The following is a 16,048-nucleotide window of genomic DNA, read 5'->3' as shown; positions in this document are numbered from 1 at the left end:
GTCCCTCTGAATACTGGCTGTTCGGAATCAGCGGCGAGATATTGAGCGCTAAACCCCCGAGTTCGTCAAAATCAACGCGCTTTGTTACCCCGCCATCAGGCACGGAAAGCGAAGTGGAGATTCGACACTGATGCATTCCTTTGTTCTACTCGGGGCTTGATGGTATTCGCCACCAGTATGCTCTGTTTCACAGCCGGCGGAGGCACTGGCGCTATATGGCAGCACAGCAAATCTCTGGTCCGGAAAATACGGAACAGAAATAAAGGCCGCTTCACTTCTTCCGAACCACACCCCGCTGTCGATTACTAGCATGCCTCCTGCGGCTAAACAGAAACGTGAATGTGCATACGTACATCCGCCACACAAAGGAAACCTAGTTTTCCGCGCGGGGCCCTCCATTGTAGGACAAGCACACACATCCTTCAACTTCGACACATCCCCGCCACCAGTCCCTGGATTGTTCCTTCAGACGGCGTCAAAATATCTCGACCTGTCAGACCAAACACTGGGGTCGGCACCGGCGACCCCTCGTACACACTCTGCCTGCGCTCAGCGCGCAGGGGAAGACCCAAACAACAAACCATCGCTTTGTTCATGCAGAAAAGCGAACGAGGAACACGGCGACCATGGAGCAGGGAAGAATCGAGTCAGGCCGAAACATGGGATCGACCACCTCGGGAGACACCCGCTCCAAGCACGCTGCGTCTGTCGCAGCAGCATCGAAGCCAGCAGACTGTGAATTCGTGAAATGCGCGAGAAGCAGCTATCACACTGAGATGTAAGCACGAGGGTTCTTTCGAAGCATATAAGCACACACAAGTGGTACGGTTTACCGGATTTACACCTCGACCCCTACGATGCCAAAATATGACACCCGAAACCGGCATTGCTGTCCAGTTCGATTGACGCGTTTGCGCTGAACGCTCCATTCATTCGCCGAAGGCTTCTCGGCGACCACGACTCATTCCAGTGTTCGTGCGGACAGCCATCAGCAAAATCCCATCGCACTCCACTTTTCTGCCCGTTTTGGCATGCCTTCACAGAGCCACCGCTACAGCATACGACAGATTGCCTATTCGGACGGAAGTGATCCGGCGCGTCATCCAAAAGTTCCGCCCCCTTACTCAGAAGCCGGTCTATTTGAGTCGCTCTATGCTCTGCCGACAACAACACCCGCCTATCTCACTCCGTTGAACGCCGACACCATTTGTGTCAAAGGAAAAGACTTTCGGCGGCCTTACCATTTCCCTCATTAGCTGTTCCCGACTCGTCAGCTCGGTGGTCTAACGCACGCGGAAACGGCGTACGGGAAGTGCACCACGTTTCGTGCACACCACCCGCGGCTCCAGCAGACCGCCTGCTGATGCCGCCATCACCTTCCGGCGCGAGATGTGAACAATTCTGCTGTCTGATTTGCGCAGTCGTGCCATCCGAACTTGTGGGGGGCGAAGAGTCCCCGGAGCGAGAAGGAGAGCGGCGTTGCGGCTGCTCCCGAGGAGCGTCGAATCTGTCCTCGCTCGCCCTTGATTCGAGCGAGAGGAATTCTTGTGAGCAATCATGGAATGTGTCAAGATGCTCTCTCTCAGTACCCGCTGAATGGGATGGCAGAGAAGATGTCGCGCAAGCTGAGGCGCCTGACGAAGGAGGACTGCCCGCGAAGATTGCGCAGCAGCTGTGAGCAGATTGACCTCGGGACAACAGCAAAGAAATCTTATCTCGGATGCGTTGCAAACGCGCACGCTTCGTCTCCAGGGCCACTTCGTTCTGTTTTATCGCCTCTAAGTACACCTTGTCATTCTAACAGGAAAATAATGCAGTGTCGGGGAAAAAGCAACAGAAGACCAGGAGGTAAAACGAACGATCCACTGCATCACATTGCGCGTATGCGTGAGCGAAATCGCCATCGGCATGAGTACTGACGGCAGGTCGGTGTATCCCGACTACATGGCTGGAACCCATGAACCATCCCCGCCCTCTGGGCGTGCCCCTCAGTAGTAAAACGTACGTGCGCATGTATTAGCCATATAATTACCATAATCATCCATGCGAGGGCCGTCAAATAACATGTAAATTTAATGAGCCACTCGGCGTTGTGCCGTATAGGAGGTTTTTACAGAGGCCTGCATCTCTGAACAGCGCAAACGCGTCCTCCATGATGGTTGCACGCGGGCATCGGAGGCCACGCACGAGCACCTCCCTACGCATATCGTACCACGGCATCCTGTTGGGAACTTTGATATAGACGAAAATGCATACGAATGGCACTGACACAAACCCTAAAGTCCGTCTGCTTCGCACCGAATCAGCGTTACTACCATGCACCTTCGACCATAATATTGGCAGCAGACTGGCCCCCGGCGTCACACTGCGGAAGCACTAGCGATGCCCTGCTTCACACGCCGTCGGTACGCCCTCTCTTCCCTTCTTTTTTGCAGTTGGCACTCAGCAAAGAGGACGGAAATCCAGTTCTACGTAAGTCCTACGGCACCCGGAGATCACACGGCACATGCAGTGAGCGAGCACATGCATCCGCGAAGTGAGGTGCCGGTCGCCGAGTGTGCAACTTACCGGATCCTCTTCTCTCAGCTCCTTATTGGACCTTTCTGAAATAACGCACCATGGACACGACATACTCAGCGCATTCCACAGATGGGTATTGTATAGGGGGGAGAGGAGCGCCAGCGGCAAATGAGACCCCATTATCTGCCAGTCCAACCACTCATCATCGACGAGCCTGCCACCTCTGCCGTCTAGGAGGCTAAGAGGGAGTCGAGCGCGGGCATTCAGAAAAGGAGGGGATCCCACGGCCATACGCTGTAGTTTAATGCCTGAGGTGGAGGGCCTCATTGACGTCTGGCACAGAGACTCGGCGAAAGTACGTGAACCCCAGAACATATCGACTTCGATTATCCTCTCGACGCAGTACAGCACCGGTCTACCGGCTTGACGGTGCAGCTAGCGTCTGCAACATCAAGAAAAGGGCTGGGCTACCCCGACGCGCTCGCTGCCTGGATCGTTCCTCTGGCGTCTGTCCTTCACTTCTTCTGCCGTACCACACCCTAAGGAGCCACATCTCCCGTGGGGATTCTTCAAGTTCAAGGAAATCCATGCTTACCAAGGTGGAAAATGGAGTTTTCCACCTCCTTTCCCGCGTCTTCCAACAATCGCACATCTTCAGGCAAGTCGTCAACACCACAGAGTCCAAGGGCCACCATTTTGCCCTGGCAATGAGGGAGGTACATCTCCACCATGGTATCTGGAGCGAAAAAAAAAATACAAAACTGATATTATTACGGCGGAGAGATTAGACACCAGAACAGAGCGGAGCTGAAACAAATGGTGGCAGAGGAGGGGACCAGAATGGGCACACCGTCAAAAGGACGGCGAGGGACTAACTTATGGGAGCAGAACGAACCGCCAAAGTAGACAGCATCACAATTTTTCAAGCATCCTATCACATTCCCTGCACTGCTATGCGCGAGGTGCGAAGCTGAAAACTGCCCCCCTTGCAAATGAATCCATCGAAAAGACAACGACTGCACTTATTGCATCCGAACAGCAGTTGGTTCTTCTCATCCCCCGGTTGCCAGGACTCGAACCTTGTGTTGTGTGACTGCCGGAGATGCCGTATCAGGTGGGATTGAAACGAACTTGCGATTACCGCAGAATTCATATGCCAGTCGAAGAGCTTCGGTGGTCACTGAAGCGATTCTTTTCGGCAGGCGCATGCATATATCGTAGACGGTCGCGGAGCGCTGTTGCCGCGCATCGTTTTGTCTTGACGCGCGTTTCCCGGAAAACTACTAGCGCACACTAGTCCTCAAAAGTCTGTTAGTAACTGACCCCTGGCCCGCGTGCCTGCTCCTCCGTAGGGTCGAAGGAGAATTACAGACCGGCGCGAGCTGTTCAGTCAGCGCTCACGATGCTTTTTCACGATGATAGCAGGCAAGTACTACGAATAGGAAAAAACCGGGGAAGGGGTGCCTCTTTCTTTCGGCAGCATCGCCGCTGAGTGAAAGGATGCCATGGCATGAGAAATAGAGGTCCGCACGAACCGCAAAGCACGATTCCTGCTATCGTTTTATGGCAGAGCGAGTCACAAGAAGACCCGGGCTTCAGCCTCTGGGGAAGGGCTGGCGGGCTGTCCGTTCAGCTTCCGTGTACGAGAACCATACGCGAGGAGGTGCTTCTTCTTTCTTGCGTCAAGAGTGTATTCATCTCTGAGCGAAGACATACACGGGAGCAAACCAGCGGTTCTGGATGAGATCACTTTTAACGCTCCCGTATGCATGCAGCCACTGGATACCATGAATGATGCTGAGATGCTTGTACGTCTAGCTCAGTAATGATTCCGGAGGCAGCTGCCTCACGCTGCGCGGAAAACTCTCCTGCAGGGTCGTTTATGCTTGTACTTCACCCGTTCTCCTGAGCAAGGCATTGAAAGAGGGTCTCCACCAGGGGCTTTCTGCGTTGGTTGGTTGGTGATCGTTTCGTGGAGCTCCTGACGAAAGGTGCGTTTAAAAATCGCTATCCGCCTTATATGGTGGCATTCAGGTGTCATCTGCCGGCGATTCTTCTGCAGGAGCAGTACCGTGAGAGTCGCCAACCGCTCGACGCTGTAGCCGCCGTGTGACCGTCAAGACTACCAAAAACGCACGCTCGACCCAAGGGAAGGCGTTTAGTGCTCAGTACAGGTTCGCACCTCGAGTCTCCCTTCTCTGGAGTTCGTGTAACATGTAATCCTAAGACACACCAAGCACGACTGTCAGGCTTTTCCCCTTCCGCTAGGACAGGGTGTCCTTTGGCGATATAATGAATTTGACAGAAAGGCCAGTTGGCGCAAGGCGACAACAGACGAGTCCGGCTCACAGACAGAAGCTTGGGATTACGCAACAAACACCTAGCACCGAGTCACAAATTTTGCAACGCGGCCCCTCCAGGCACAGATGTCGTCGGACAGAATGTCATCTTGGATGTCTACGACTAACATAGAGGCAGCAAATTCCCGTGGCGGCACTACCCGCGTAAGACCGCTTTCCATCCGAGGCCGGCATATGATATTTAGTGGCATCGCTCACCAGCGGCCCGCTCCTGCCAGATTCAAAAAACTGAAACTGATGGACGCCAAGACGTTGTAACGTGGGAAGGACCATTTGTACAAATAGCCAGCACGTATCTCGGGATCTTGCCTCGCAGACGCAACGACATGTAGTAACGGTATGAGGGCGCAGTTCGCACAGACGGCCAAAATTAATAGTGGCTCTTCCCTCGAGAGGTCCTACTCAACACTGGGAGGTTCCAGTGGCAACAAAAATTTGACAAGGCGGTCACATCGGAACTTGAGACAAAGACGTCTCTCTCTGTTAATATTTTCAACGCAAGCTAAGCCAAGAACGCGATTTCACTCGCAAGTGAAAATGCTCGCCTTCGACCTTGTCAACTACGTCTGAAGCAAACGGCGTGCACTGGAGATCCTCCAGTGCCTGCCTGCAGGCGTCGACGGATCGAGTCTGGCGCGCGAGGAGAACCAGCTGGTTTCTCGCTGGACGCTGTTTGGCCACTTTTAGGGCGGCTATAACATGGAGCAAGCAGAAGGAGTTGCATTCGCCGCCAAAATGAGCACAGCGGTTGAGCCGGGGGATAACATCTGAAGGCTGTTGAAGGGAAAAAGGGCGAGAGGCCCTCGGTCTTCTGCGTTCCCTTCCGATATCTTATACTGTCGTCACCAAGCGTAACGCATCCTGTAGAGCAGTGGTGTAATGATTGACCGCTTGGACAATATCGTCGTCCGCTCCTTCCCTCGCCTGAACATCAGCGTCGGGTATCCCAAGAAGGAACTGCAATATGTTGATGTGATCCACGACGCCTCTTCCAAGATGTGTGGCTGGGCTGTTCGGATGACCTGGATGGAGTGGCATTTTATCTCATGATGAGGTGATCAGCCCTGAGTGGGAGTATGCTGAGAATCGCATTTCTTCCGAGGCTCACCTGTGACTCAAGAATTAAACCTTTTTTCAACGCGGCAACTTCTTCGAGAACAAAAGTCTGGAATTTTTCCTCCCCTCTTTCTCGGACACGTTTCGCCTCTTCGAGTTCGTCGCGGATCTGATCATATTTTTGTTCTCGCGCATTCTGTGTGGACAGAAGTACCAAAGACAGGTGCCAGATAGTGGTTCTGTCTTCATTCAGACGTCACCCCTAGGCCTCTTGTTTAACCAGTTCGTTGCGGATCTGGTCATATTCTCTGTTTTCGCGCAGTCTGGGATGACAGAAGTACCAAAGACAGGTGCCGGATAGTGGTTCTGTCTTCATTTAAACGTCACCCCTAGGCCTCTTGTTTAAAGCAAGCTGAGATTCCATTACCTTCTCCGCTTCAAATTTCCCTTCTGTTCTGAACTCCAGTTCGCCAAGACTTTTCGCGATTTGGACTTCCCTTTCAGACCGCGTCTGCTTGTCACTCTCAAGGGCTTCCTTTGTCACACGGAACATGCATCCATGCGACAGAAAAACGCAAACCGCAGCGTACCACAATTAGCGACCTTGCTCGCACCGAAATGGCAGTCGACGCCAGGACTTGGAGAATGCCCACAGTCGTGCGTCTTGCCTTTTGACGCCGTGCCAGTCGCTGTCACTCAATGAACTAGAGTCTGCGCTTCCCGTCAAGCGTCGCACGCCGGCTAACGCCAAGAGTCTCTCCGTACTTGTATGGCCGTCATATCCCTTGCGATCATATTATTTTTCGCTTCCCACTCTTTTGTCTGCTTCTCTCGCTCGACTGCAAACTCTTTCTCAACCAATGCAAGTCTGTCGTTCAGTGCGTCGAGCGCGCATTGCAGTTGCTCGAACTTTTCAACAAAGACGGACGAGAGCTTGTCTTGAACGCCAAGCAGCTGGCTTTCGAACATCTGCAAACGCAGTGGCACTAGGAGACAGGGCTCATCTACCCTGGATAGCCTCTCGGTAAACAGGAACTCACGGGCCCCGACTTCGATCGTGCCCTCATCCCCCATTACACGTTACACCATTATGGTTTGCCACTCTGTCGCGCGGAGTCGAACCTTTCTTGGCGCTGCGCGTGATACTGCAGCTCAGCCGGACAATCGGCTCTTCACCTCCCTTCGTTTCCTTCTCTTGGCACTGGTGTCTGAGCAAAACTGCAGTCGATGGAAGTGAGAAGCACTGCTGTTTAAGTTGGCGGAACCTACAGCTTGCAACGCCTTATTCGCTTCAACTCGACGCTTTATCTCGGCGTTCAACGTTTTCTCGAGCTTTGCAATCGCTTCCCTGATTGCCAGCAAACGGCCTTCCTCTCCTTCCCTGCGTTGTTTTGCCTCGCATTCCATCTGTTTCTCGAAGCCGTGAATCCTCTCGCTCAACACGGCGAGCTTCGATCGAGTAGACTGCCCCGCGAATGCCATTTTTGCTGTAGTGCGTCTGACACAGCAAGCCGTGTATCGCGTTTCCTGGTCCTGCCCGGGGCCGAGATAGCAATAGCGAAAAACTGCACCCTACAGATGTGCCTAGGGTTTTCGTGGTGCTTTTAGCAGACGAAACCACGTGATGCCCTTTAGTTGCGTAGCTGTACTCTTACACCTACAAGAGCTGCTTGACGCGATAGACTTCACCAACTAGCCTCACACTCTGATTTTGTATCAGCGTGCCCGCAATGGAGATGTAGGACTGCACCGGGCACCGTCATCGGACCTCGAATCTGAGACGGCTAATATAAAATTGCGGTGGTGGTGGTGGAACTGGGGATGCGAGAGGCAAAATCACCTTCTCATTATCCTCAATTAAGCAGACTAGGGGTCAAGCTCTACACGACTGACGCTGTCGAGTGCTCAGGAACCTTCGCGAATATCAAAGAAGAGCGAACGGGGCTTGACCAAAGTACTTGGAAAATGTCCATTCTTCGCCGGCGGGCATTAAAACGAGATTGCTCGCCGGGCGGGCAGGAATCATACTTGAATAACGCTGTTGGAAGGCTCTCGGAGGCTTGCAAGATCTCGTTGCAACTCAGGTCGCGGATTATCTACACGCGCTCTCAGGGAGATTCTTATATACGTTCATCGCCGGATTATCTATTTTGCTTTAACCGTGACGGGGTTCCTTCGGCGTGTGCTTGCCTCGACCCGTGGTTTGGCGCCGCGCCACATGTCATAGGCTGCAGCCATTGAAATTACAGACGCCAAGAGCACTCAGAGAACGTGGCCCTTCAGCGCATTGCCCCACGGGCGACTTTCCATGGAACCGACAGCGTCACAGTCGTGCTTGCTCAATTTTAGTCTCGCGTTAACTTACACACACAGACAGAGAGCACCTTGGCCTCGGCAGGCGTATCACGGTGTGAACGAGCCGAACCGTTTTCCCTCAGGGTAGCTGTGGCATTCTTAGTTTGTAATACGTACTTCACACTTCATAACGCAACGTTTTGACGTAGTGAATAGTGCTGGTGGGAGCTCCGCCTCCTACTCAATAACCTCGCGTGGGCAGCGGTTTATCAGGCAACTCAACTATGGAACAGAGAAAAATACGCCGCTGCACCCGCCATCAGGAAGTTTGTCGTCAATATAGTATAGACGGGGTCACGAAAATACGCACATGGCTGGCCGGCACGCGAGCGAGGCTCCCCTAACCTTGTGCAGTAAAACACCCACGGTGCCTGTAGAGCAGTCCAAAGAGCTGTACTGCACATCACCTTACCGTTTGACTAGCTGCAGAAGTGTGGCGCAGAAAACACTGAGCGAGGGTCGTGGTTAGGGGAGGAGCCATTCAGTGGGAAAAATGAGGAAACGACTACGGGGAACAAGATGACGCGCCCGTGGATTAGACCGGTAACACGAGCACTAGATCCCGTAGCAGGGCAGCACAAGCGACGAAGCTTAGATAATCACTCCAACGGAGCGCGCCCGCAGAGAAAAAGTCTGAACCGGGAGTGATATGCATATTAAGGTAGCGGCGGGGGTGGGGGGGGGGGGGGGTGAGGATGCTGCCCTAAGGGCGAAGATACAGCACGATGGGAACACTATGGACCAGTCGCGATTAGCAGCAAGCCCTAAGAATACACTGTGGTCCCCAGAAATGGGAACGTTCCCACCACTTTTGTTCGCATATAGATACTGGCTGAGACGCTGGGCTTGGTAAAACCCGCTGGGACGGGGAGAGCGCCGCGGGACGCACGCTACGAGTTTCTTGAGAGATAATCAGCTACGAGTTTCTTGAGAGGTAATCAGCGGTATAGATGCTGGGCGATTATTGAAGACGTGGAGACGAAATGTGCACTTCTTTCGTAGAAACTTGATGTCAGAAGTCTCCCAGTTTTGACTGTCTGCCTCGGTTAATGAATTACAGCATGCTACCGACTCGGACAAAAGACGCTGACTTCATAGCCATCGGTGAGGGCCGATGCCACCTGCTTGGTTGTTGCGAGTATGTAGTATGCTTTTTTTACTCTGCCTAACGGGTGAAGGTGGAACAGCGCGCTGGCAGGTGGCGATAAATCCACTCGATCAAACGCCCCAACTTTCGTCCCCACCGGGCGCACAACCATGCTAGAAAGGCCACATGCGAGGCGCGCCCAGGCAGCGTAGTAGCGTCGGCAGGGGGGTTTGGCCAACCCGCCCTTGTGAAACTCGTCAGTATCATACACTGCGCAGAACAATGCGGTTTTCCACACAACAGTTAGACAGATGCGGCTGTCAATCTGGTCGCCGGTTTCCACCTTACCAAAGAAACATGTTGTTGGGCGTTGCACCTCGCGGGTGAGGTGTACGATCATTTGTGGAGGGAAGCCCATGGAACAATTTGGATACCTGGCTGCCTCCTCCCACGTGCGAATCTGCAGGGAACTCTGTGCGGCTTCGGTTGACTGATTGACTTTGCCCCAAGGCTACGTACGGAAGCATTAAGCACTTCTCGTCGTTCCGTCAACAAAAATACGAATCAGATGACGTTACACGAACCTACAGGCCACGCCGGCTCCCGCACACCTAGTTCAGACGTCAGTCGCCCAGTTCTCCTCGTGAAAGACACCCTCGCGATCAATGCGCTTGAACGTATGTGCGCCGAACGCGTCTCGTTGAGCTTGAACCAAATTCAACGGCAGTTTAGCAGTTGCGTTTGCCGCAAGGTAGAAATAGCTTGATGAATGACAAGGGACGGAGAGATGAATGGGGAAGTCTTCCTGCCTAACGGGCGGTGAGGTACAGAGCGACGTTGCAACCACACGTTTCAGCGAGGGCAGACCCGCGACAACAGTCTGCGCGATTCTGCGAACAGGCAACATTTCCACGGAATCACACTCCCTCCACTGATGATCGCTAAGTCCTACCAACGCCAGATGCGGTGGCAGTGCCTGACCGCTCCCCGCGTGAGACAGGTATTTAGAGCCAGTATGTCTGCTGGTATGAAACGCCCGTGAACGCCCCCCGACTGCTTTCGGCGACGAAGTCGATTGGTCTGTCTATTCCAAGCCTCTTCGACTGTGGCGCCGACATGCGATACTGATACCAACGAACGTACTGTGGGTCTAGAAGGAGGTTCTTGAGCGAGGGATTCGCCGAAAAGGCTTTCCTCATCGTGTCGAGGAAAGCAGCTCGGATGATGCATCCACCTGACCAGTGAGGCACGCACACGCCACGACGACGCGGTCCTCTCTCTCCTTCCCCAAGCGGACACAGGTACCGGCCTCCATTCAACATGTATCTGAAAGACAATCATGTACTGCCTACCTCTAAGCTTCGCTGTAACTGCAACCCGCATGAGTGAAGATGCTGCTGCTCCCTCCCCTCATTCCTGATTGCCCCTCTCGTTGTCCCCATTTAAGATACAGAAACGCCTCCAACGGGGCTTTCGTTCGAACCTCCATTGCGACTACCGCACCCCAGAGCCAGATATCCAGAATCGGGACTGCTCTACCCAGGCTTTCGTCGCAAGCGACGACTAAGTTACCTTTCCATATTCGTGAAATCTCCGCCAGGTTGAGTTGCCACCCTCTTTTCTCTGAGACGACAGCAAGGAGCTGCATGCCCTGTGCGTAGCAGCAAATCTTCCCGCACATCAGGGCCCTCGCCGCGTCACCTACAAACAGAGGGGAGAGAAGGAGACGGAACGGGCGGTATAAGCGATAGGGGAAAACTCGTGCGTGGCAGCCGAGTTCCCTATGGGACTGTTCTGCCTGAGAGCTGAACTTCTCCGGAGGACTTCAACCGAACGCTGGCAACTCACGCGCCAAATCTGCGCTGGCCGATGCGGTCTGCGAGGGTGCTGGCCATGACTTCGCGTAGACACTCGCCATTTTCTTTCGCAGCGCGACATCGTCACTGATGTATCGCATGTCCAAGGCAGCAGCAATCGTCGGCACCGCAACTCCTGCATCGGCAGCCTGCTGAACAGTCCACTTTCCTGTCCCCTTAGAGCCAGCTGCGTCAAGAATCTGGTCTACTAGATACGCTGCAGCAACACACAGAAGAGACAGGTATAAACCGATTCGTGCCTCCCACAGCGCTTGCTGCAGTAACGCGCAGCGTGCGGCGTTGGCTGCGCAGACACCGCCACGTGGGCTCGCGGGATGCCGCTAAAGCTGCTAGGAACTGACACTCCGCAGCACTGCATAGCGGCAGAGCTACACTGCGAGGATGAACTTGCGAATCACGCGACATGACGGCGACCCCAGAATACGCTTTCTGGCACGGTGGCGCATGTGCACCTGCCGAGCGACGGTGGGTTCGGCAGGAGGCTACTCCGAAACGATTTTGTCACACGGCCAGCGGCTGTCAACCTCGTTATCCACTCCGCGTGTAGGGGCGAAGCAGAGGCAACTCTCTTGCGACACAGCCCACGAAAAGAGACACACGCCCGGCAGCGTTGTCCGCGCCGAGTCTGGGGGGATCCGCCGCGCAGCATCGGAGTGAGGTCTCTCTTCCGACAGGCCAACAGGACGCGAGAGGCGCCACTCGAGCCGATCCGAGATCCAGTCGCCCGCGCCACACGAAAGCCGCCGCACAAACGAAACCAAACGCGCGGCGACACACCCGTGTCTTCAGTCAAAAAGGATGCAGACATACTTACCGTCAGAGAGGGAGTCTTTCTTTGCGAAGATCTTGCTCGTCAATTCGACGAGATACGAGTTCAGTTCACCTCTATTCCATTCGGTGAAGGTTGCTTGCAGTTGCTTATTTGACTGTCCACAAAGATACTTCAACATATAGTAAGCCTACAGGAACCGCCACACGTAGGGACAGAGGGCCGATCTGTCCACGAACGCCCTCGCCTTAGGCTAGCATGCGAGCTCAGACATGAATCGCTCACCCCACGCGACCTGCAGCTACGGAACAAAAACTGCTCTGAAGAGCGGTGGTGAAGTCAGAGCTGCTGGCGATCTGGAAAGAACTGATTTACACGCTATCTACAGATCCGTACACTTCCCTTGCACAATCTCCAGGCACTGGCGGAGACCCAGTGGTGACGACGAAGCTGTTTCCATTTCAACGTCTGCAAATCTGCGCCTCGACACCCGCGCACTGTCTCAGTGCCCGTTGACGCAATGAAACGAAACAAGACGCACCTCTGCAATCAGCTGCATGTCGCCGTACTCAATGCCATTGTGGACCATCTTCACGTAGTTTCCAGCCCCGCCTGGCCCGATGTGCGTTACACACGCATTCTCCAGTTCTGCCTGTGTGAAGGTTGTAGCGCCTGGGGACGGAGTCGCCCCGCTCGGATCAATTTTCGCGGCTATCTGAACGAGAATCGGCTTCATGAGCTCCCACGCTTCGGGGCTGCCTCCAGGCATCAAAGACGGTCCATGACGCGCTCCTACCTCGCCACCGCTGACGCCCAGGCCCATATATCTAGGGCGCGGCACAAAAGCAGCACGGCGCACGGCACACCCAGTCTCGCAGCCATGAGACAGAGACGACGGTGAAAACTACTTTGGACCGCCCTTGTGCCTCTTCACCCGGCTGGTAAGCGCACTTGGGGGGATCCATCAACCGTGATTAGCGGATGTCACCACGGCTATAGTTACGTTACACATATAGGAGATATTGTGTACTGTGACCTCTCCGTAATCAACACCATGAAGACCCCCCCATCAGCTGACACAACAGGTGGCCATGCTAGCGAGTTCCTTGTTCAGTGCGGAAGAGTGACACGCCTGCTTCGTAAAAAAATGGTTTCCGTGGCGGGAGCTGCCTACGCATACTGCGTGAAACATGAAAACTTGGGCGCTTTCGATGAGGTTTTTGTGACGTCACTTACAGAACGCCTTGAGCTGCACACAGACGTTCACGGCGCTCCGTGTTCTCGAAGAACTCGTTGCCACCGTCGACTAAACAGTCGCCTTTTTCCAGGAGAGGTAAGAACTGCTCGATAAGTGCATCCACTGGAGCACCAGACTGAGAATATGCAACACAGTGGAGGCTGCAATCGACACGTTTAACCCGGCGCACTGCTCGCGGGTCGACGGCACCAAAGCAACTTCACCTGCGGCGTCGCCCCTCCGCCACAAGCGAGCGGACATAGCACACACGAAAGACAATGAAACAGCACTAGACACCGACTAGCACGCGAGTCGCCCCCGAGAGCAGGTTTCCTGGGACGGCTCATCGATTACGATGCGCGCTCTGCTTGGCAAGGCGACCTGCTCTGCTGACTTACTTGAACCATCATGACGATTCTCCTCGGCCGCTTAAGCGCAGCAACCTGAAGAAACACAGAGCCACGTGACGAACTCCTTTCGCCATTCGTTGGCTGTGTTCTCCACGGGGAATTTGAACAGAATACGAAGTTATTTGTCTGGAGGTTCGTTCCGTTCCGTTCAGTTGTACGGACAGCAGTGAAGTGCGACACACAGAAGATGAGCCGCTACCAGTCCGCTTCAGGCTCAAACAGGTAAACACTGCACAACAAAATACCGGGGCACTACAACCCACGGCCTTTGAGTCACGGACACACTCCGCACATGACACGAAGAAAGTATTTAGCCCGGAGCCCCCTTATTCGACGAACACACGATGGACATTTTGCTTCAGACGTCCGGAGACAAATACACAGCGAGTTCTGCATCCGTTGAGGAAAAGAAGTTCTACACGCTCGGCCAGCTGAGCCGCCCCGCACATTCCGAGCCACAAGATTCCTACGAGGCGCAGACTCTCTTCCTTCATTACTCACGAATTCAGTAATGGACTCGATCCCTATGTAGTTCTTCACATTTTGTTCCTCCGCCTTCTGGACAGCGACGATGATCTTGCTCGGCGTCCGGTTGCACACGCAGACCTTGAACCCCCTGCTCGCCATATTGAGCGACAGATTGAGGCCCATGACGGCCAGGCCGTACAAACCGACGTCGCACGACATTTTTACACCTTACACTGAAGCGGGAATCCTGGTATGACCCACAAAATGAGCCGGTTTCACGTCCTGACGCTCGCTGACCCTGATGCGCGTTCCCCCGGAACTTGTAAAAGCTGCAGTCAAAGCACACCGCGTGCGAATGTCGCAGGCTGCACGCTTACGGATATCCTTTCCTCGCCGTACAGCTACACAGACAATACCCCAAGAAGTCTCAGCCCTCTGAATAATGCAAAGCAGCCCGCTTATCAAACGAAGTCACGCTCCCCAATAACGGTCAACCTTCACGTGTGCGCTCCGGGGCTCGCGGACGAAGCAAGGCGGTCGCTGCGAGGCACGGCGATGCATGCCGATTCGTCTTCCCGGGCAAGACCTATCGCAGTCATACATGCGCTGCATGCCGCGTGTGCGGAGCGACCCGCTGTGACCTTCAACTCCATCCAGCGCGGTGACGGCATCGCCTACATCCTAGAGGTGATAGGAGAGAATGCCCAGGCACAATTGGACATGTTTTCCCGCCGTGACCCAGCAAATCTTTCTTCGAGGGCGACAGGTGTCCACCGCTCACTGGTGACTGGGTCCGTGCGGCGCGGCGGAGATTGCGCGCTCTCCAGAATTAGCGAGCGAAGACGTCTTGCGTCGGCTCTACCTCGTTCACCTAAGGGGTGCTCCAAGAGGAAAGCGTTTTCCGCCATTTCAGTGGAGTGTCACGACGCAATCGATTCTGTGACACACTTCTCGCCCGCACTGCGCCATCCTGGTCTATCAAGCGAAAACTGGGGCCGGCAGCTTCCCAGTTGCCTTCCAAAACACAGGCCCCCCAATCCCCCCCCCAACGCCCGCCTGCGACCCCCCCCCCCCCTCCCCCATGTGGCCGGGGAGCAACAACACAGGCGGAGCCCACGCCCGTCACGTCTTGTCATACTTGTTTCGTCACAGAGAACTAAGAAGCCACTGATGTAGGACCCCCCCCGCTACCGCCTCTACACCCTAAACTGGCCAGACACAGCTGGCCTGCCTGCCGCCATCGGCGACGCGCTTGCAACCTCAAAGAGAACCAAGTGCATCCATGTTCCCGGTTGCGTGCCGGCTACACAGATCGGGCGTGAACGGCTGTAACCCGTTAACGCAGGCAGTGCTAACGATGGGATAACGGTAGCAGTGAGGAACGAGCTATCTACGAGGTAGTAAATGCTTCCCACTCGTTTCATCCGCTTGAGTTGGGGAAACTGGCTATGTGCCATTGTCGGCGCATGACGATTGGGGGACGGGGTGGATGTTTGGCGTGACGTAGCGAGCAAGGCCAGCGTAAAGCGAGCGGGCAATCGTGAACGAAGACACAGCAGCACGTCATGCGTTCCTCCATGTTCCCGATTTCTTTCTGTATCGCGCGACTGTGGCTAGTGATGGGAGTCGGCTACTCGAATTTGCTAACTTGCGACCGAAGCAATCGTTATCTCATGCGTACACATATCGGCTCAATCTAAGCAGGAGGTGCGGAGAGCATCGGCATTACTACGCTAAGAGAATCCACTGTTGCATCATTGCTACACAAGGGCAGCTCCAGGAGCATGTCCTTGAAACGCGACTCGAACCACCACTCGGCAAGGGGTAGACCGGTGGTGCTCTTGGTAAGATGGCAAGAATGTCGAAATACGTCGGCCACAATATAAACACGGCAGGAGTTACATAGGCT

General features: G+C 54.4%; 3 protein-coding genes across 3 annotated transcripts; all 3 read right to left on the bottom strand.

The window, feature by feature from the left end:
• Positions 1–592: 592 nt before the first annotated feature.
• On the bottom strand, positions 593–3,215 carry BESB_040590 (uncharacterized protein; the record flags this gene model as incomplete). The annotated part of the gene is made up of 4 exons (XM_029362645.1): positions 593–705; positions 1,242–1,797; positions 2,569–2,603; positions 3,116–3,215. The coding sequence occupies 4 exons, from the start codon at positions 3,213–3,215 to the stop codon at positions 593–595; spliced, it is 804 nt and encodes a 267-aa protein (XP_029221610.1).
• Positions 3,216–5,711: 2,496 nt separating this feature from the next.
• Positions 5,712–7,418, bottom strand: BESB_040580 (SF-assemblin/beta giardin protein; the record flags this gene model as incomplete). Its single annotated transcript, XM_029362644.1, has 5 exons — positions 5,712–5,804; positions 5,989–6,132; positions 6,364–6,471; positions 6,702–6,905; positions 7,206–7,418. 5 exons carry the CDS (start codon positions 7,416–7,418, stop codon positions 5,712–5,714), a joined length of 762 nt encoding a protein of 253 aa, XP_029221609.1.
• Positions 7,419–9,994: 2,576 nt separating this feature from the next.
• BESB_040570 (6-phosphogluconate dehydrogenase) lies at positions 9,995–14,358 on the bottom strand (the record flags this gene model as incomplete). Its single annotated transcript, XM_029362643.1, has 9 exons — positions 9,995–10,268; positions 10,522–10,612; positions 10,951–11,079; positions 11,227–11,451; positions 12,070–12,214; positions 12,566–12,851; positions 13,261–13,397; positions 13,660–13,704; positions 14,173–14,358. 9 exons carry the CDS (start codon positions 14,356–14,358, stop codon positions 9,995–9,997), a joined length of 1,518 nt encoding a protein of 505 aa, XP_029221608.1.
• Between the last annotated feature and the right edge of the window lie 1,690 nt (positions 14,359–16,048).

Source organism: Besnoitia besnoiti, chromosome II (assembly GCF_002563875.1).
Source record: "Besnoitia besnoiti strain Bb-Ger1 chromosome II, whole genome shotgun sequence".
NCBI lineage: Eukaryota > Apicomplexa > Conoidasida > Eucoccidiorida > Sarcocystidae > Besnoitia > Besnoitia besnoiti.
The sequence above is the reverse complement of the archived record's forward strand: the minus strand, read 5'-3'. Positions and strand labels throughout refer to the sequence as shown.